This window comes from Aulostomus chinensis, chromosome 13, assembly GCF_037954235.1.
Source record: "Aulostomus chinensis isolate RoL2024-O1b breed Wild chromosome 13, RoL_Achi_v1.0, whole genome shotgun sequence".
Lineage (NCBI taxonomy): Eukaryota > Metazoa > Chordata > Actinopteri > Syngnathiformes > Aulostomidae > Aulostomus > Aulostomus chinensis.
In genome coordinates, this window is record NC_141332.1 from 19,163,844 (window position 1) to 19,185,539 (window position 21,696).

The 21,696-nt window shown below is 41.4% G+C and overlaps 1 protein-coding gene across 1 annotated transcript in view; it reads right to left on the bottom strand.

Moving 5' to 3' along the window:
• The window catches only part of drp2 (dystrophin related protein 2), a 149,985-nt gene that overhangs the window by 28,774 nt on the left and 99,515 nt on the right, over nucleotides 1-21,696 (bottom strand). Inside the window, exons 5-13 of the mRNA XM_086221924.1 lie at nucleotides 19,086-19,206; nucleotides 18,368-18,479; nucleotides 17,079-17,235; nucleotides 13,386-13,532; nucleotides 10,094-10,172; nucleotides 7,529-7,589; nucleotides 4,035-4,096; nucleotides 3,497-3,571; nucleotides 1,149-1,350 (exon numbers count right to left, since the gene is read on the bottom strand). Of these exons, the coding sequence (XP_086078050.1) occupies nucleotides 1,149-1,350; nucleotides 3,497-3,571; nucleotides 4,035-4,096; nucleotides 7,529-7,589; nucleotides 10,094-10,172; nucleotides 13,386-13,532; nucleotides 17,079-17,235; nucleotides 18,368-18,479; nucleotides 19,086-19,206 (1,016 nt within the window). The remainder of the gene's footprint in view (nucleotides 1-1,148; nucleotides 1,351-3,496; nucleotides 3,572-4,034; nucleotides 4,097-7,528; nucleotides 7,590-10,093; nucleotides 10,173-13,385; nucleotides 13,533-17,078; nucleotides 17,236-18,367; nucleotides 18,480-19,085; nucleotides 19,207-21,696) is intronic.

The window sequence follows — 21,696 nt, forward strand, 5'->3', positions numbered from 1 at the left end:
CATATAAAGAGCTTTATTAATATCCATGTGCGCTAGATCCCACTGACTCAAATGAATCAGGGTAATGTGACTGGGTGCATTGCTGAACACACACAAGGAATTAATAATTTGTACTTGTCACCCTGAAGTAAAACTGTCATCACATACCATGTTTACTCAAGTGACTCACACATTTATGGCATGTAAAAGTGCACTGGGGAGTTATTACAGTAAACAAGCACTATTTAATTAATGTTCAACATGTCTCACTTCAACATAATAAAGTGAGTGAGATAATTTCATAACTCTTTAATTATTGTTATAAATCTGTTGTTTTATATTCTGCGCTCTTGTATTGGCATTTCTATAACTTCTGCCAACTGTTACTGCCTGAAGCAGGAATATAGGCCATGTTATCTCTAATGAACAGGGTATGTGTGTACTTACACATGCACGCACACACACACACACACACACACACACACACACACACACACACACACACACACACACACACACACACACACATATTAACCCTCCAAGCAACACTGATGTCTGGCACATACATGCATCAGGTTTAGCTAAAACAATGTTTTTTTTCTGTTATGCTTTATCATAAAGGTCAGAATACATGGGCACTCCAAATTTTTAGGGCTGCCAATTCTAACGTGGAGCTGTGAATGAAGACTAGCCAGACGTAAAGTGGGTACTTTCTTCACTGCTGTTCCGCTACTTTATCACATACATATTTCTAAATATTCCTGGCAGCTGCATGTGCAGTTTCAATGCATCTACCATGAAGCTCAGAGAATGGCTGCACTTCTAGTTTCACAACCTATTTTGTGCTAGGAGCTATTTTTTGTCACTATCAGCTGTTTTGGAATCTATTATATTGTTTCATGGTAATGCCTAAGCAAATTAGGAGTAAAAGTAATTTAATAAGAATGGCTGGCTCAGCAGAGCTGCAACTTCAAAAAAAGAAAGCCTCACCTGGACAATGATCAACTGAAATATGGAGGTAATTTAGAAGGAGGTTCAACAGTGTGGTGCTCTGTATGCTCTGCTAATTAGAAAAGGCAGTACAAGGTTAGTCGCTCTCTCCCAGTGGCACCAATCTGTATTTTGATAGCCACTAGTAATCAAGCGTTTAGTTCGGACGAGCACCCCACCTGTCGTAGACGTTGAGCAGCCAGTTGAGGCACATGTCGACACAAAGCGGAATGTTGACCAGGATGGATCTCTCTTCCTCCAGTTTTTCATACAGAGCTGTCAGACCATGGATGATCTCCACCACATCCATCACATGCTCCCCCTGCTGGAGCTCCTGCTCCCGAAACACCTCCGCTAGGTTGCTCAGTGCTACTAAATCCACTAAAGGACACATAAAGAAAAGGGAGTCATATACACGTGCTCAAGCCAAAACCCTAAAGGATTCTTACACAACTGCACATTGATTTTATGTACACACACACACACACACACACACAAAGCAGGGTCGTCATCCCCACCTCAGTAAATGAGAGCGGGCAAAAGTGATGCTTATTCACCCTTTTTACCCACTTAAGCTCTACCAGATGTTTCAAGAGCAATGGCACAAATTTGATTTCCCCTCTCCTAAACTAATTTGATGGCTCGTTCCTAGGAGTGGAGCTAAAAGGGTGTGTGGTGATGCCAGGTGTAATTGGATAGCATGATAATGAGGTAGAACAGAGAGAGGAAATAAGAAGAGAATTGCCTAAAATGTATTTCTGATGGGCCATTCTACAGCACTGCTCAATCATTCACAAAGTGAGCAGAGAGAAAGAGGGAGAACTCCGAAGTTATCAAGGCAGCCAGGCAATTAAATTCTGTAATGATATCTAGTAGACGACCAAAAGAGGTGAGATAAGGGAGAGGACAAGAGAAAGAAATAGGAAGAGTTACTGAATGAGATTTTTCACACTGGTCTTTGGAGTTTTTATTACATCTCTGGACTTGGAAGGAAGAGAACGGGGGAGGAAGTTTGCAAGTCAAGGCAGAGGAGGCAGGAGGTGAATGGGAATAATAAAAATGTGTTTATACAAAAAGTGATATTTTATCAGGTGTCAGTAATGTGATGACTAGAGACCATAAATGTCAATGGATTTGATCAACTTCCAGAAGCCAAGTAAATGATGAGACTCTCAGTCATGGTCACAGCCTCCGTTCTTATGGGACTGTGCACACAGGGGGGTACACTCCCCATGATTTTACACTTGTGGATACTACTATTCTGTGCAGTGGTATCAAATGTAGGAGTGATACTGCAGGACTTATCACACATGTATCCCAAGTCCACAATCAACCAGCATGGCAGGACTGAACATTTCTTTGGGGAATGGAGCTGTACTATCATTGTGTTTGTGAGTGCACTTTGCACGGATCAATGGACTGCAATGCTACAATGAAGAAGATTTCACCCGTTTTAAATGGTAAACACTTGAGACAACCATTAAAGAGAAAGGAAGAGCGATTTCCGCGACAAAATGAGTTGAAATAAAAGGAACAAAACAATGTCTCTTGCTGGTTGTTCAGACATATTCAGAGTCATTACTGCTTTTGCCAGTAACATGAACAAGCAGCTTACTCTATGCCTGTGCTGGCCAAAAACTTCCATTTAGAAGGCTATTTAGTACAGTTAATCCTCTATAAGGTAGGGAAATGTTAAAAATGTCACTAAAAGTATTCTTTCACTGTCAAAAAATGTTTTCTTCTCTTCTTTTGTCAAGGGCAAGCCTTCATTTCCAGCAATATTACACCTTTTGTGATCACATATTTATCTATTTATCAGACCTGGCAGGCCAAATCGAAACCCTGTGGTGTGCAAATAGTGTCCCCCAGGCCTCACTTTGGGCATTCCTGTGCTAGATGGTAACTGAACATCTATACATCTTGTATTAGGAGAGCTATTTCTATTACTACCGCCTGCCGTCTATGGTCCCAAACACAACCGATAAAGGCAATTTAGAGGGCTGATAAAAAAACGGCATCTGCTGGAATTAAGAAACACAGCTTCTTCTGAAGTCAGATAAAGAGCAGAGAGAGGGAGGGATTTAACCTGGCTAGTACAGGAGACTCCAGGGGCTGTGGGACCCTCAAGGGACAAATATTCAAACCTCAACCATGTGGCAAAAACAAATTGCCTTTCCTTTTGTAAGTCAAATGGCCCCATTAATTGTTCTAATTACCTGGCACACCAATGATCCAGGTACTGATGAAGGTGAGGAGGGGCTGAGTGGCACTTTATCAATCTGTTTGATTGCTGCATTCTAAAGGCAACAGTATTGGGCTGCAGGGAATATTTCCAACTCTCTGTCTTTCTCTAAGTAGTAGAGAGATGATTCCTTCGACAACTGAATTAAGAAAAGTGTCAGAGCTAATGGTTACACAGTATCTCATTCCAGAGGAGAGCTCGTCATCCTGGATTACTGATGGTGCATGATAACGGTGAATCCCTTAGAGCCAGAGAAGAGCACCATCAATGAGAGAGTGAACGTACATCTCAGAGCCTTCTGAACTCGCCGCAGCTTCATGGCTGTTCTGTATGCTGAGAATTTGATGTTGTTCAGATCCGCTAATGGACAGAAAGATAGACAAAGAGATTTATTATATGAATGGAAAGATTTGAGAAAACAAAGCATCCTTCCATCATTCCTGCCAATGAGACATTCATCACCTCTCCCTGTGTTTATAACACCACTGCAGTAATTAGCCACGTGCAGCCATTATTATCCGCGCACACGCGTGCAACAGCGTGTCTATCTCTAGCACAAGCTCCCCGTGTCACATCAGATTAACGGTAAAACACATAAGGTTGTTTAATCACAATTAATTACTGGCTAAGCAAAAAGCAATCACAGCGCTGGCAAATTGGGCCTTGTAGGTTAATGACAGCAGCACTGTAGTCCCTAAGGTGTTTGAAATACAGGACCCTTAATGAGCTGTGTGACAACTACAGCATTCAAAGCAAAAACCCAACCCAGTGGGGGGTCCTGTGCAAATAAACAGGACTCAAAGGGGGCTTTAATTGTACTTACCCAGTGCTTGGTAGAGTTCTGTCATCTTTGGATGATCCCAGCACGTCGTCTGGGCCTGATGGCTGGGACATGACAGGGCAAAGCAAATTTATTTGAACTGCACATGTTGTACCACAGGCAAAGTGATTTACACGGCAAAGAAGGGGAAAAAAAAAGACAAACACTAACAGCAAGCGAGTAGAATGTGAGCAAAAAAGGAAGCAAAGAATAAAAATGGTGGGGAAATAATTAGAGATGGTCATGAGATTATTAGATTTGAGGATGAGCAGCTCTTTCTCAAGCTTCCTCTGGCAGTTTGTTCCATGTTTGAGCCGAAACTAAAGACAGCTTCACCATGTTTAGTTTTGACTCTGAGAACAGCCTTCAGTCTTGAAACGGATAACTTGGGAGGTCTGCGAGGTTCACACCGGGTCAGAGGATCCCTAAGTATCTTGGCGCTAAACCATCAACTGATTTATGGAGAATCAATATCATTTTGAAGTTACTTCTATGAAAAACAGCAACATTCTTTGTGAGCTTAGACAACTAACAGCTGTCTTGAGATTAAAAAAAACCCAAACATCTATGCCATCCTTGCAATATTTTAAAGTGAAAGAAGGCTCGAATTACTGTTGCTGAAAATAGAGGTATGAAGGAGAATTTGTGAAGCAGGCAAGAATGAAGAGATGCAAGAGCAAAGTTAAAAAAAAAGAATACAAATGAACCAAGGAAGCGGAGACTTGCAGAAGTGACAGACTAAAAGGATGGAAATCAAACAGTTGTAAGTGAGATAGAAGGAAACGGGAGACCACTGTTTACAAGAGATTCCAGGACTTCAAGGAGCAGACATACGTCAAACATGATAAAGGAATCCACATTCAGGCACTGAAGTTACCACTTCAAATCTGACGGATATATTCTGCTTGGGACTTTAAAGGTTTCTCTCAGATGCACTATATAAACAGTACGAAATCACACACAAAAACACACACACACAGCAAAAAAAAACAGGTTGATTCCTCTCCTGCTACTGAGTAAATTCAGCATTAAGGAAATGTACAATGAAAAAAAAAATAGACCCAATAAAAACAAAAGCACAGTTAAATAAATGAGGTAAAGCAAAGCAGGTCCAGGAGACAAGCAGGACTCATTGTTTTACCTGGGCGAGTATTCATTGATTGGTACCCAACGGAGCGATGCTAAAATACTACTTCCACCCCCATCGGTACAGTAATATCAGCTATAAAGAACTGACTAGCAGACTACAATAAGACCCTTAAGATTCTATTGCAAATGATGAAGGAAATAAGTATTCACATTCCGCAGTGGAACAAACTATGCAATCTCCTGATAACTGTACGCTTGAGAGTATTATAGTGTATTCAGGCACGCATACTCAGTTCATTGACCAGCAGCCCTCTAAAGGTGAACTCTGATTGATGAAGTAAAGCGATAAACAGATGAGTGCTCAAGCAAATAGGATTCAGAGTAGCTTAATAGAGTACCTCTCTTAATCCTTTAGTATTTCTCTGCTCTCTGATAGTAACTGAGCAGATGTCGGGGCATATCCTTCTCATATGAGTCTTATCTGAGGACATTTAAGGATTTTCATATTACTCTTAGTTGTTCAATTATCTTTCACAGGCGACATTAGAGGGATAGTTTTGATTAGTTTGAAGTGGCCCTGTACTAAGGTCATTATCCGTAAAGCATTCAGTTGATCTGACTGAGAGTGTTTGCCGTGCAGAGAAACAGACAGGGAGGAAAAACAAGCAGAAAATGGAGAGAAAAAAAAAACGATGGATAAGAAATAAAAATAAAAAATAAAAATAATGTGCATTTTATGCATTGGAATATAAGAAAGTTTTATGGTTGAAAAATGTAGAGAAATGTCTCACAAATGTTGCAAATAAAAAGATTTAAAGTATAGCGTATGAGATTTTTTTTCTAAACCTGCACAAAGCTACAGTTCAGCCACTGCTCTTTGTTTCTCTGCAGGAAAAATGTACCGACCCAAATCTACTGAAGGTACTGGGATGACTACCTCACACAACCTCGCCTCAAACTATACCACATTCTCTCTTAACAGCTAAGTGCAGATGGTCAAATCTGTAGGCAAGGTGTGGCATTCTGGTATCTGTTTATAGTCCCAGCAGTATTGACCAATTATGTTTGAGAAAGCCCAAACCCTGCAGGAAACAGCCCACGTGGAGCGCAAAAAAGGTGAGGAAGCATCAGTCGAAATGTAATCTCCCAACCCATCTGCTATTGACTGATGACAATTTAGCTTTATAGTTTATCTGCATTGATATGCAGCGTGTTGAACAGGCCAGGCTTACATGTTGTCTCCGAAATCCACTCAAGCATCTCAAGTTGCTAATCAGAGAGTCTTGGCCTGCATATTCGCTGGCTAAACAAGAAGCCCTGAAACTTTGGCCATTGCCCCCAAAAGGCTCAATAGCAGATGGGTTCCGAGACTGATTAGACTGGGGGCGGATTTTGTAGTTAGTAATGTCATTCAGCTGTGGTCAAAGCATGAAAGTGGTATCCCTCAGCTCTTCCAGGCTCCTTAATCACCAGCATCACAGATTTTTTCATCAACACAAACAGCTCTGATGGACCTTTTCCCAGTTGGAAAAACTACAGAGTGAATGAGAGCTGTGTAGGCAGGATAAAGAATGAGGACAAACCAGAGTCAAAGTCAGTGTTAATTGCTGCTATTAACTGTTCCTGCAGCTTCTGTGTGGTCCAGAAATTGTACAGACACATCAGTCACTACTGATTGGTTTGTGTGAATCACCCCTTTTCATGCACAATACAATGTTAGACGGAAGTGAATAGAAAACATCTATTCAGTCTAATAATCAAGTTGCAACTCTGGCATGCCTCAGTGTTCCACAAACTTATTAATGTGATGAAACTGCACCAAAAGAACAAATGAGTTTGACCTGACTCATACAGTGCTGCAGGGATGGTGTGATATATTATACCAGCCTGTATGTTAGCATTGCCATGGCTTACCTCAACCAAAAACCAGTATGATTACTACATTTGATTTTGTATTACTGCTGATGTGTAAGGTCCGTGATGACCTTGGAAATCTTGAGCTCCTTGTTAGCAACAATAATTTTTAAAATGCATCCAGGTTTTCTAATTCACAAGCGTTTTATTTACCGATACGCCCTAAAAATCACAGACCTTGTTTTACACAGTTAACCGTAAACCCACTGAACCAGAGTTCATGCTAACTAACATCCAGTTTTAGGATTCTATGCTACTCTATTCTGACCCCATTGTGATGTCATAATTGGATGGCAAGACTCTCTGCAAATTGAGGAAATGATGCTGGTACAGAGGCGTTTTTGGTCAAAATATGTACAATGTGCTTCATAAACCTACAGAAATAACAGCAATTTGTCATAAAAATACCAAAATACCAGCTTTCTCACTTGCCATGAAAAAGTAGGCTACGTATATTCCAAGGATGCAGACAGTGACCCTGAAGATGCACTTACTTGATGTAGTATGGCACTTTGTTCGGGGAAATGGCACGCTCCCATGGTATCTGCACTGAACCTGTCCAAACACACAGAGACGAAATCTATTTCAAAATAGTCATGCCATGCATGAAAAGCCACTATGCACAATGTCCTTGACAGCGTGTCCAGACTATGTGTTCATTCAGACCTTTTTTAACAGAGCTGCTCTGGTGTACGACAGGCGCATAGAAACAAAAGAGAATCATCTATTGTGTCGGGTTTCCGCAGAGTGTTGGTTTGTTTGGCACAGCCTAATAGAAAACTGGAGGGAGAGCAGCGAGAGGGATGACCAGAGCATTTTAAGCGGCCTTCTACTCTAAAGTAGGGTTCAGCTGAGCATCGAAGAAGACAGACTGCACTAGAGGAAGCCAGAGGAAGACACACAAGCATACACACACACACACATACAGTGTCATCGCCCATTACGCTATTATGACACGGTACACTGCAGACTTGGGTGCAATTGTTCTTGTTCGTTCAAAACCATTACGTTTCAGGAAATGAATAGAGAATAATTGGAAAACATTTTATTGAGGTGTTTGCCTTCAGCTCGGCTGTCTGCACTTTGTTTACAGCCAAAAGGGATTGCAGACACTTGAAGGACCTGGTGGAGTTACAAAATTTAGTCAAGTGCTTTTTACTAGTACTAGACTAGTTTTCATTTAATGCATCAATTTGTCGCCAATACTATTTATAAAAAATACATAAAAATGCCAGACTATGATGAAAAACTGAAGAGGGAGGCCTGAAAGACGGGAAGCTAGAAGCAGCTTCACTAAGGCTAGTCTTAGCCAGTAGTCCTGAACCAGGTGACCTGACAGGTCTGCAAAGTTCACGCTGGGTCAGAGCATTCAATAAGAACTTTTCAGTGATTTATAGATAATCAATATGATTTTAAAGGTGATTCGGTGAGAAGCTGGTGGCCAATGCAGTAATCTGAGAACTGCAGTTCTATGCAGTCCTTTTACAATGCTGGCAGCAGCATTCAGGATCAGCGGTCTGATTTGCTGTCTTGACAAAGAGCAGCCATCTTGAGATAAAACTGTGCACAGGTTGTGATACTGGAAGGTGGTAGAAGACTGGAACTACTACTGCGAAAAACAGATGAATGAAGGAGAAGAAACGTGCAAGAAAACAGAGACATGTTTTCAAAACATAGAGAGAGAGAGAGAGAGAGAGAGAGAGAGAGAGAGAGAGAGAGAGAGAGAGACAGAGAGAGAGAGGTGCCCCCCACCCCCAAATAATATTTTCATGTTAGTAAATCCTACAAATGTTTTAGTGTCAGTGGAGTCTGAGACTTGGCATGTTTTCACAGGTAACTGTTATGAAATAAATGAAATATTCAATATCTTTCTTTTTTATCATATTCTCTTTTGCTTGATCCATCTTACTTATTTCATTTGATTGATTTTAGTGATTAATAGAAGCATGAGTTTAGTTATCTGCCTATAATGTTTATCCAAGTGAGTGTCAGGGGAGTTTTTCCTTCCCACCTGCGACAACCCTTATTGTTGCGATCTGCTTTTACTTTTTTTAAATTATGAACATACAGACATCATACATGCAAACATACGCACATAAATAAATAAATGTTAATGTGACATTACCCAGCTGGAAGAATAAAACTGCTGAAAGACCCAGTTGTGAGTTGGCTGGTCTTCACTGGTTTACCTGCAGGTTATTTTGTGGGTTTTATATTTGAAATGAAAATGTGTGAAAATTGAAGGGGGGGGGGGGGGGGTTGGGGGTGTCTTGTAAACATGCACAATTAAGCGCATATATTAACACATTTCAGTAAGTGGGCAGTTATGTTGTCAAACTGACCTCAGGGATAAACGATGTCATTAAATTGGAAAAAAAGCTGCAGGGTTAAGTGCATTACAGGCGTAGATGTTCATATGCATTATATATGCTTTGTTTTATATAAAATGACATCTCGAATTAAAGACGCACCAGTCCATTAAAACTGAAGCAAACCCAGACATTCATGCAAGCTGCAGTGGGCTGAGCTGGCAGTGGAGAACTGCTACATGAGCCCCAGTGTGGCATTTCTGAGCCAGCGTGAAAGCAGTAAAACTGGATGGGGTTGGTGAGGACGGTGGAGAGACACAAGCACCCACCGATTCACACACACTCTCACAGAGATCTCTGAAAGGCACAGCTTTTCCACCACTTCATCAGTTTAAATGAGGCAAAGCAGATCACATTTCTAGCCCCCCTCCCCCCACTACCTCTCAGTATCATTTGAAAAGGAGCAGGTAAAAAGAAGAGACAGCATTTGCAAATATGTGTCTCTGCTCAAATGAGAGCAATGAGCCTCAGTGGGGATGCATACTCACCAACAGTGATGAAGACAGACGAGGAAGCAATACACGCAAGCTCCACCTCTAACCCAAATACACACTAAACACAGCCGCCCAAGTGTTTTCTAACCTTATCCACACCAAACAGTTCAATTCCCACACACACAGCACCTTGGCACGGCATGGCACAGATTGGTGTGACATGAAGCAACACCTCCAGATAGGAGAGAACTCTTACTTGAAAGAAAGTGCTGAGATCCAGGGCCAAAGTCTCGATGTGCATCCTGGAGCTGCTTTAGCCGTTCCTCTATGGAACCCTGAGGATGCGCACGCACGCACGCACCCACACACACACACACACACACACACACACACACACACACACGCAAACACACATGCAGAGTAAAATCAAAGGGAATCGTGCAGCTACACCACAAATCCCCACAATAAAAATGCACACACACAGACCACCTGCTTCTCCTCCATTAGTCAACTGTGGAATATAAATTATGTGTTTTTCCTCTGTTGCCCCTCTTGAAGGACTCTGAAAGCCTTTGAAGAGCATCAGGTAGGAAATGAAGACAGACATTACAAAATAATACACCTTGCTGAAAGGAGAACAGCGATGCCTGGTGGAGTAGGAGGGCGAGAGGAGGTGACAAAAAATCAGGTTTGTGTTTGCCCTTATAAGAGCATTTCAGTTATGTTTCCCTTAAAATAGGATTTAGTCTGCTTAATCCTTGTTTACTGGAACTGTATCGGATACGGCACATGAATTACTGTCTTGTCACCTGGATGTTGAAACACATCCACCAACAGTGGGAGGTAAATCCACTCCCAGCACACTACTGTACAGAGCGATAAAGAGAGAAAGGAAAAAAGCAAAGAGCCTTGAAACTCCACAGAAGCCAAGGCAATGAGTCATATATTACATACATTCAGTCACACACATCATTACTCCCTCCCAAGAAAATAAAACAATATAAACTGGAGTGTGATTTCAGTTGTTTAAGACAAATAGAGTATTGTCTATTGACAATTGTTGTACAGTAAATTTGTTGCTCAGGCAATTACAGCAGCCATAAGGAAGACAAACAACTACATTATCCATGACTGACAAATATTAACAAATCAATTTTTGGGAAAAACAGTTTCCCTGCCGTCAAAGCAGCCAAAATCAACAGGGTACGAGATGTTGCAGGGATTCAGTATTTATCTTTTTAATTAGGAGAGAAGTAGGCCAGACAGCGAGAGAGAGAGAGAGAGAGAGAGAGAGAGAGAGAGAGAGAGAGAGAGAGAGAGAGAGAGAGAGAGAGAGAGAGAGAGAGAGAGAGAGGGACGGAGAAAGAGAGACAAAGAGCTGTTTATGCTTGATTTCACTCTGAGATACCAAGATGCCAGGGCAGAGTATCTTACTGCTTTAAAATAAATGAATATGAGGAGAGAAGAAAGTACAGGGGTGCGAGTCAACTTCAAGAAGGTGACGACATCTACGGGCTTGCAAAAAACACGTCGAAAACCGGGATTAGATTTGCTTTTTTCTGTTTCGGAAACACCTGTCGATGTGGGCTTCAGAGAGACCCCTGAAACACTGAGAACTAGTCAAGATCTGGGAGATAAATGAGATAAAGGAAGGTGAGTGGAAAAACCCCTCAGTCCTCAGGAAGGGTTAGAGGCTCCTGTGGAACACACCCAGGTAGGAGGGAGGGGACGTTCCATTGATGTCCTACAAAGGTTCTCTGATGTGACGTATAACCTGAACAGAACATCATAGGCAATCTTATAACACCCCCTTTTGGTTATGAAAGTCCGAAGTTCCCTACGTGACTTTAGGATGACTTGTGAAGTTTCTTTTTTGGTTATTTTATGGTTATGTTGCAAAACTATAGGACTTTTGGGACCCAAAGAAAACATTTGGTGAATGTTAGTGGAATAATCAGGATGTTCTTCCATGTTAAGTCCCGGCGATGACTCGCAGACGATGTCTCCTTGATATATTTCAGGTGTCAGAGAGTTTGTTATTCAGGTTTCAAACATATCAGAGTGCATTTAATCACAATCATTGCAACCTGTATGAAATTAGACACTAGACACTAATTGAAACTGAAGGCAGGAAGATGTGTGTCAAAATAAGACTGGCAGATGCTTCGATTTATTTGTCAGCTTATTTTACCTCGTACATTAGAAAAAGGGAGACAGAGAAAGAAAGAAAGACAGAGAGAGAGAGAGAGAGAGAGAGAGAGAGAGAGAGGGGACAAGCAATTAATACATAATCACAAGGCTATGAACAACAGGCTGTAGAGAGGTTGTCATGAGGGTTATCTGATCAGAACAGGTTGTTCTCACATGGGTTTCATGAAGGCTAAATATCTTGTTGTTTTCACAGAGGCTTTACAGCATTAGCAACCTAAGTTTAATAGTTGTCCTTGTAAAGTTCCTGTAATGCTCAGTGGAAAATTTATCCATACATTCAGCTGAGCCTCTAAAGACCTGTGAGTAAAGCAGCCTGTGGCAAGAGCCAAACACTGTGAAATAATTGAATTTCCACTCTTTATGTATGGTGTTGAATCCATCCAACCATCCATCCATTTTCTACTGCTTATTCTGTTAAGGGGGGGTTGAGCCTATCCCAGCAGCCTTCAGGTGGTTAGGGTTCACGCTAGACGGGTCACCAGTCCATCGCAGGGCCAACACATTCACACTCACAGCCACGCCTACACTTAATTCAGAGTATCAATCAACCTCGTCCCCTCTTGATGTCTTTGGACTGTGGGAGGAAGCTGGAGTACCAGAGAGAACCCACGCAGGAACAGGGAGAACATGGAGACTCCACACAGAAAGATCCTGTGCTGCAGCCGGGCGACAGTGCTAACCACTGCACCACCGTGCCACCCTTGATTCTTTAATTTATCATCATTCATCTGCTCAACTATAATTCTTACCTTACTTTCAAATTCACATTGAGCCAAACAACATACAATGACTTGCGTGAACTTCAAATTCTATTCAGTGGTTAAGCTGAATTACTGTAGCTGCAAATGTAATCATTTCTCATCTGCCTAAATGTCATTAAAATAGCCTGTTCATTCATTTAACCCCTAACAGCGAGAACATGATAAACAATCAGACTTGAAGACTTAGGTTAGTCAGGTTTTAAACAAAGTTGATCTTAATGTATTTGTCCTATCCGCACATTATTGTTCCTGCGTCACATTGCATGTTCCTGCAACCTCCTGCTGTTCAGTAATCGAGTGACAGTCACATGACGTGAGCGTGCGTCTCGCAGAGTCAACGAAAGCTTTGTTCTCACTACAGCACTGTTCTGTGAAGAGTGCATCCTTTTCATGGAAATTTGGGCGACAAAACAAGAGAAAAACCTCAGTAAACGCATGTAGAACTGAACGCTTTGATGACCAGGATAATGATGTGAATCACACGATTACACATTGCATCAATCTGTATGTTTGCCTGAAGTCTGGCAGAGAGGCCGCAGCTGACAGGCAGCAGGAAACCACATCAAGGATCTCTACCTGAAGCACTTTCCATCTGTTGTTGAGATGCTCCAGGGCTCGAGCATTCTCCATCGACAAATGGACATCAGAGATAGCCAGCTGGTGGGCCAGATCATTGATAAGCTTCATGCCCTCCTTCACCTGGGTCAGTTCCTCCTTAAACAGCTGCAGGAATACCGGAGAGACAGCAGGGAGAGGAGGACGGAGAACAGAGGTGGAGAAGAGGAGAAAACAAATATTAATGTGAATAAATGTAGAGAGATTTCAGGCACAGCCTTCCGTTACTATCCAGCTTGGATTGACTTCATTCAAATAAATAAAAAACAAATGACACGTGAGTCATTACAGCTTCACTTATTAGAAACCATCCGGCTGCTTCAATGTGCTGTAACTTTTTTTTTTAGATCTTATTGTCATGTTCCTTTATTATCGCGAGTAACTCATCAATCATCTTATGTGTTTATTATTTTATTGCAATATGAGAACATTTTTCACCCAAGAAAAGTTTCTGAAATGTGATAAACCCTGGAAAACAACTTAAATCTTAAAGCTGTGGATTTTTGTTGAGTTTGTTTCCTTTTGGATTTTGTACTTTTGTACATATGTTATTTACTTCCTGATTCCTGCCCTGTTCTCTTTTTTCTCCACATCCAATCAGCTCCTTGCCTGCTCTCATGTTCTACACTGCTCACTTAGAGTGATTTGTTCAGTAGTATTTTAGTTCCGTGGTTACTGTCAGCTTTTCTACGGTTCTCTGTTCAGTTTGCTTTTCTTGTCTTCCCAGGTGCCTCAGCAGCACAGCTGAGGGTTTGCTTTTCTGTTTAGTTCCTGAATTATTGATTTGTTCTTAAAAAAAAAATATATATATATATAGATAGATAGAAAGATAGATATAGATATATAGATGTAGACAAATATCAAATATAGGCCTATATATGTATATATATATATATATATATATATATATATATATATTTTATATATATATTTTTTTTTTATTTATTGCAACAAACAAATAAAAGAACAAATCAATAATCCAGGAACTAAACAGAATCTGTTGTCCAATACTTGCTTGTCAGCTACTTATTCCAGTGTTTGGGTTGACATGCTCCATGTTAAAGTAATGCACTATACTCAATACTCACGTGATAACTCAACACCTATAGTTGATCTTGACTACACACCTGTAATTGTTAGTGACATCAAATGAAACCGTGGGCCAGGGACACAGTTATGATAGGATCTTAGAGATAAAATCTGTACACACACACACACACACACACACACACACACACACACACACACACGCCCAGGTTGTTAAACTGCCTTTATGGTGGTTCCCTCTACAGAAACCCATTTTGTTATAACGATTCTCTCCAACGAGGTGAAAACAAAACCGCCACATGCTGCCTTGATGAGCAAAACATGCTACAAAGTGAAGACACATTGCATGTATATCCGATTCTATGCGATTCAACTGCATAGCAACTGTTTCAATCAAAGGACTCTGGCCAAGCACAGTCACACGTTTTCAAACAGACTAAATATAAATCAACCAGCAAATGACTTAAAACACTTAACAACACCATCACTCCCCAAAGAGGATGATTGTCCTCCTGTTAGTAGATGGTTGTTTGTGGGTCTTCAGGTGGTGGTAGAGGCAACCCTTGATCCACTGGTTCTATCGTAAAGATGGTTCTAGTGCAGGGGTGGGCAACCATGTGCCATGGAGGGCCGTGTGTATGCAGGTTTCCTTCCAACCAAACACTTTAACAGGTGATTCCACTGATTAACACTCTTCTGTGGCTGAAGGTGTGTTCATCAATGGAATCACCTGGTAGTGTTTGGTTGGAAGGAAGACCTGCATACACACGGCCCTCCATGGCACATGGTTGCCCACCCCTGTTCTAGTGGCTGGTTGCCATGGCAGTGGGAGGAGCTGTTCTGGTGACGGTGCACCTCTCCTTCATTTGTTGCTTCTTTTCTTACATGGGCAGGCTGGTGCATGATGGGGTCGAGAGGCACTGACACCAGACAATTTGAGGCTCTTCTTTGCTGCAGCTTTTCTCCACCTTTGCAGGTGTTGTGGTGCATCTCTTTGCCTCCACCTTCCAGCTGTTCCTCCATTTAAAACTTGGGAGGGTACAGATGAAATACAAGCCCACCATCTGACCTTACTGCCCCCTCTTCAGGTTCTTTGGATAAACATAAATCTCTTGACTGCATCAAGGTGGTGATACATACTGTAAATAGGATATTCACATTCAGGCAATCAACCAAACACAAGAAGCATCAGGAGTAGGTTGGATTTTTGCTCAAGGACACAACGACACAGGCTCTGGTTAAGGTGAGGATCGAACCAGTAACCTTCTGACCCATCATATCTCCACCAACTCTTCCTAAGGACTCAAACAACTACATTCCACTTCAACGAACAAGGTGAAAATTATGTTCAAACAAATCATATCAAGGTTATGTCCGCCCTGTCCATGTTCTTCACACTGAATAAACACAAAATGCTGCCGACTAGCTTCATCTGATGACAGGAAATGAACACATTATCTCTAAATTTGTTGACTCAGCTTTGATATACCAACAGGGACGAAAGGGAGTTGAGGAGAGAGACGACATAAATGAATAAGGCCGATATAAAAGAACTCTTAACATTTATGGTAATTACATAGAGTTGAGGGGTAAATGAGCATGCTTGTGTGTCAGGGTGTGCTTATAATGATTATAGACCTGCATTTAATAAATTAATTGCTTAGCCAATCAACATAAAATTAACCTGCAACAATATTCAATAGCATTTTTGGATCATTTTTTTGCAAAAAAACAAAAACAAACAAACAAACAAAAAAACAAAAAATTCAACCATTTAGTGGTTTAGCTTTTCAAATGTAAAGAGACTTGTTTTGCAAGGTTTTGACAAAAATTCAAGTGACTCAGTAACGTGCACCAGCCCCATTATGTGCATTTATGATGTCAGTAGAAGTAGAATATATGCAAATATGCAACCTTGTGCCTGTGAGTGTGAGAGTGTGCGCGTATGTTTATTTTTATAACTGAAGAGAGTGAGGGAGTGCAGATGAGGGCGAGCCTTCCCTCAAGCACCAGCTGAACATGTGCCGGCTATGACAGGAGTCCAAACAGTGACATGACTATTGTGAAGCACCATCATATCTAATGAAACGTGTCACATAATTATAGGCAGCGGCGACACTTGGCACTCCATTATGACTAAACCAATGACCTGCCATTTGCTCAACAACAGCTATTCAAGCGAAGATTCTCACCCTGCCGTCTCATCACGTCAGTTTGAAGCGCCTCGTCCTTGTCATAGTCTGTCACTGTTCTGACAGGAATGCGTACACAGGCAAGTAAAACAAACATTTTAAAGCAACACAGCCTGATACAGATCTCACTTATTCATGAGTAACATATCGCTGGGTGATGTTTGTTTATCATGTGACAGCAAGTCACAGTGTGTGCTGTTTCCAGGTAAGCCGGAGGCGATTATCTCAAATGAGACAATTAAGTCGGAGCACAGGTAAAGTTAATTTATATCTGAATTCACCGTGTCTGCATGTGTCTGATTATGTGTCTGCATGAAAAAGAGTATATATGTGCTTGTGCGTGTGCGTGTGTGTGTGTGTGTGTGCATCAGGGAGATAACAAGAGAGGGAAAGAGAGGTGATGAGGTGTGCCTACCTTGGTAGCATCTATGTGGTCCTGCAGAGAATCGATGAAGAGGTCCCCGACGGGCTCCCAGGCATCTCTCACCCCCTCGGCCTGCTCCAGAGCCACTGCTAGCTCCTCCATCGCAGCCTGGATCTGACGTAGGCGCTCTAAAGTCCTCTCCATGTGTCTGAGTGACAACCAAAATACAGAGCTTGTGTGAAACTAAAAAATGTGTAAAGGCCAAAATGAATAGAGCGTGCAATCAAACACATTATTTACTAAAAGGTCAGCGGGGAAAGAAATAATTTTCCTCACAAACACATATCTCCTCTCTCTCAATGAGCTCTGTGTTTCCATTGACTTAAACATAATATATGTGTTTTCTCTAAATGTTTCTGTTTAAAAAGAGGGTTTGTTGCTGTGTTTTTTTCATCACTTATAGTAATTATACTAGCTGTAATTTCTGCTGCATAACCCTGCAACGGATCAACAAACACACATTCCAGAGGATGGGAATTACAATCAGGAGGTTGCAGGTTTATATTTTATGGTAATAATAACCCCTTATGTTCTGATTGAGTGTACATGCCTTATTCAGTATTTTATATTCAACAGTATTCTCTCTACTTCTTTTTCTGTTCTGTACATCAAACAAGACCAGACTGTCAAAGGTACTGTATGCCTCCATCAAGCACTCTGTGCCGACTTTAACTGAATTTAAATGAAGGTTTTCAGTGTATTTTTCAGGCAAAATGGTTCATCTGACATGTATGATTACAGTGAATCAGTTTTAGTGAGAGGAAGCGGGCTGAGATCTGGGCTCCATAACCTCAATCATTTGAAGCTCAAACCCAATAAAATCAATGAGCTTGTGGCTGACAATTGGAGGCACAGTTAACTTCCTGTCCTGGTTTGATGTTCAGAGAGAGAAAGTGAGGCGGGAACAAGTTTAATCAATAAACAAACGAAACTGGACTCGGAACACTGGAGTTCTCTTCAGCAATTGTCAGATCAAACCGTTCTTCCTAAAAAGACTCAGATTCTTCGGTGTGCAACAGCCTCCAGCAGATCTATCTGACCGTAGTACATTACAGTAGGGAGATAATTTATTAAAAAGTTAAATCAAAAACATGGACGTTGCCTGTGTGAAGGAATCACAAAAGGAGTAATTATTTTTATGGAACCATTTCACCTGAAAGACCCTTGGATTTTTATTCAAGCAAGCTTTTATTTGTCTGAGAAAGAAAAAAATGAATCAACACTTAACAACACTTAATCTGATCCCTTTCTAGCTCTCACACTGTAGAACAGAGACTCACCTATGTCGGTCCACACAGCGTGCCGTCAGCTTTTCCCACAGGTCACTGGTCACGTTCGCCTGCTTCCATACAGAGCGACTCACATTCAAGATCCGCCGGCGGGGAGACACCTCTGCAGAGGATGGAGGAGGTTAGATGGAGCATCACAGGAGGAGAAGGATAAAGGTGAGAAGTAAAGCAGACAAAGAAGTAATAGGATGGAGAGGAGAGCAGAGGTTGGATGTCAGATGAGGGGAACAATTACTGAAAATGGATGGTTCACAAACTTGAAGAAAAAGAAAGAGCACCGCACAGTCAGGTATTCCCCAGGTGAGCAGCCCGTGGCAAGAGCCAAACACTATGAAGTGGGCGGAGAAACAGATGAGCTTGGTGTATTGTTGATCTGAGCAGATGGTACTGTAGAACTGGTGAACTGGAGCTAATTGGTCCCGACCTGGACACTTTACTGAATCTCAGTGTGACACCAGAGGACGTCTCACAGCTAATAACGTATAATGGCAGATTTCACCTGCATGGGTTCAACAAAATGACCTCTGGGATGTAGAGAGGGAGAGTGTGGGGTGGGGATTGTGGGGTAGTGTGTGTGTGTGTGTGTGTGTGTGTGTGTGTGTGTGTGTGTGTGTGTGTGTGTGTGTGTGTGTGTGTGTGCGCGCGCGTGCAGGGGGGTACAATATTCTGGCTGGTGCATCATTTGGCACTGAGTGTGGAGGGAGCAAACCTTTTCCATCGGTCAAGGTCTCCTCTGGTTCCTGGAACGGATGCTGAGCCAGAAAAGCCTGGGCAGACTCCAAGACCGAGTAGATGAACGGCCCACGAGACTTCACATCCTCCATGAACGCCTGGTGGGAGAGCAGAGAGGGGAGGAGGGTGCACACGTGAGGAAATCAAAGAAATAAACAATGATCCAAGTGTGTCTCCAATCTAAATGAGACATTCAAGGACTAAAAGTTGACAATTTAATTAACCAATCAACAGAAAATGAATCACTTCCTTTGAAATATTCACCACTAAAGACTCTTAAATCCAAGACAAATCTTTCACACCCAGAAGTGGTTTGTTTACAGTGAAAATGTAACAGTTCCAACCAGGCAGATGAATCCAGGAGGGTTTACGATGGTGTAAAATGAGTTTACGATGGCACCAAAATATGTCTAATGTGAGGAGAGCAGCGCTTCGTAACACAAAGTAGTTTCTTTTGATTTGTTTTGGAAATGTCAGCCAGTATAAATAATGTTATTAATGACAAAAATTCATGCTATATTCCAAGTACTATGGACAGAGTATATATGCATATGTCATATCTGAAGCCACACTGATCTGGGACATTTAAATTGTGAGGAAAATTATGTAAATAGTGTAAGTATGTTTGTTTTTTTCATTTTCAAGAAGAGCTCATACATGTTCCACTATACATGTGGTGTGAGTACTGAGAAGTAATGTTCTCTTGCAGTAAGAAAACACTTTGCTCCTGCAAAAGATTTGTGCTGTATGTTGCTGTAGGAATACAGATGAACTTAAGGACAAATGCAACAACTGAGCAAGTTTAGCACCAGAATCAGAACTAAGCAAAGCAGCTACATGTGTGAAAGTCGAGCAAAAAAATAACTTGATTTCCAACTTCAGCTAAAAAAAAAGAAAAAAAAAAGTCTTTTGGTTTTGAACTTTTGGCCAGAAATCAAAATCAAAAACAACAACAAAAGAGACATTTGTAGAAAAGCTCACTATTTTTCTTCAAGACTAAAAGTTTGATGAATTGAAAAGAAAAGTCAACTGTAATAATTAAACTTAAAGTTTGCTGAGTACATAATAGCAAGCCATCTATATAAACCTGACTTGACTTCCAATTATAGTAGTATTTTACACCATTTCAGCCCACAGGACCAAATATAAGAGTTGTCCAGTGTTGTTTACACGCTGGCAGTGGCTTTTTCACTGTTTCCAATAAGGTGAAGTATCACTTGTGACTAATAACCTGAGCGGAATTACCTTGTAAATAAACTTACTTGATTATCTAGTTCTTACACGTGAACAAGGAGCACCTGAATGCACCATTAGGGGGACTGAGGGATACAGACAGATGTTTTTTGTTTTTTTTACTTCTAAATATGGGAAAGGGAAGACTGCATTTATGAGTCTTGTCTGCCTTTTACGACATATTCCCTCTGGTGTAGAGACTGCAGAGAAAAACAACAGCAAAGAGAAAGTGGGAGTAGGTTTGCAAAAGGTTTTAGGATGACATCACAATAAACAGGCTGAGGAGCAAATACGCACACACAAACACAAAGGGAAGACCATATGACATGCATGAAAGAGAGCTGCCTTCGTGTGTTACTATAGTTATCACTGGCTATAATTCTCTCTCTCAAACACATAATGCATGAAGACTGAACTAGGACATCAAAGTGATAAGATTGTTGTAGTCACGTTTCTCTATCTGTCATAGCATATTGAGCTTAAATAGCGAAACTGCATTCAACTGGGATTCAGAATTAATCTACGAGAATCAGTATTTCATCATTATGATAAGACACTGGCCCTGCGTCTTAGAAAAAGTATCAAAATTCATGTGTATCAGAAAGGTCAAAGCGGTGCAGTACTGTTAAAAGAGCCGGTCTGCTCACCAGCCTACTTGAGTCAGTCCGGTTTGTTTGACTGGCTGCTTTGTTCTGCATCCAACAAAGCAGTGAACCTCCAGTTTGGGGTGCAAACTTTTCACCTTCTGGTAGTGTGGTGAGCCTAATAAGGAAGTAGGTTTTCACTCCTGTCCTGCTCCTGTAAGTATTATTCCTGTTCCACTGCCGGTGAAATATAAATCCTCTCCTGCAGGACTCCAACCCAAAAGTCAGGTTCTGGTGTCCAGCTCTATGATGTCATATGACACCACGGCTAGGAGCAAATGAGAGTGCAGGTCGGCAGGGGAGTGACCAGGAAAAACAATCAGTCCGTTACAATGAGGTGAAGTGTGAGTGCATGTTGAGAGGACCGGTGGTACTAGCCAACAAACCCAATTAGCTGCAGAGCCCGCCCCCACTGGTCCACATTCAATAGCACTCCTTATGCAAATTACTACACTTGCATTTACTTCACACTCAATCGCCTCCCCAGAGCCTTGAAGAAAGCCAGTGTGTCAATGGTCTTCAACACTAATCTTAAAACAGAGTGCAGGTGAGTGAATTAATGCCAGGGATATTACTTCTCTTCAAAGACATTTATTTAGGTGAATCCAGAGCACTCAATCCTCTTATGGCATAAAGAGATTACAATTCCAGCTGAAAATCTACATTACTAGCTGGATTTAGCGGTGTCGTACGGTGCAGCAGTGACAGCAT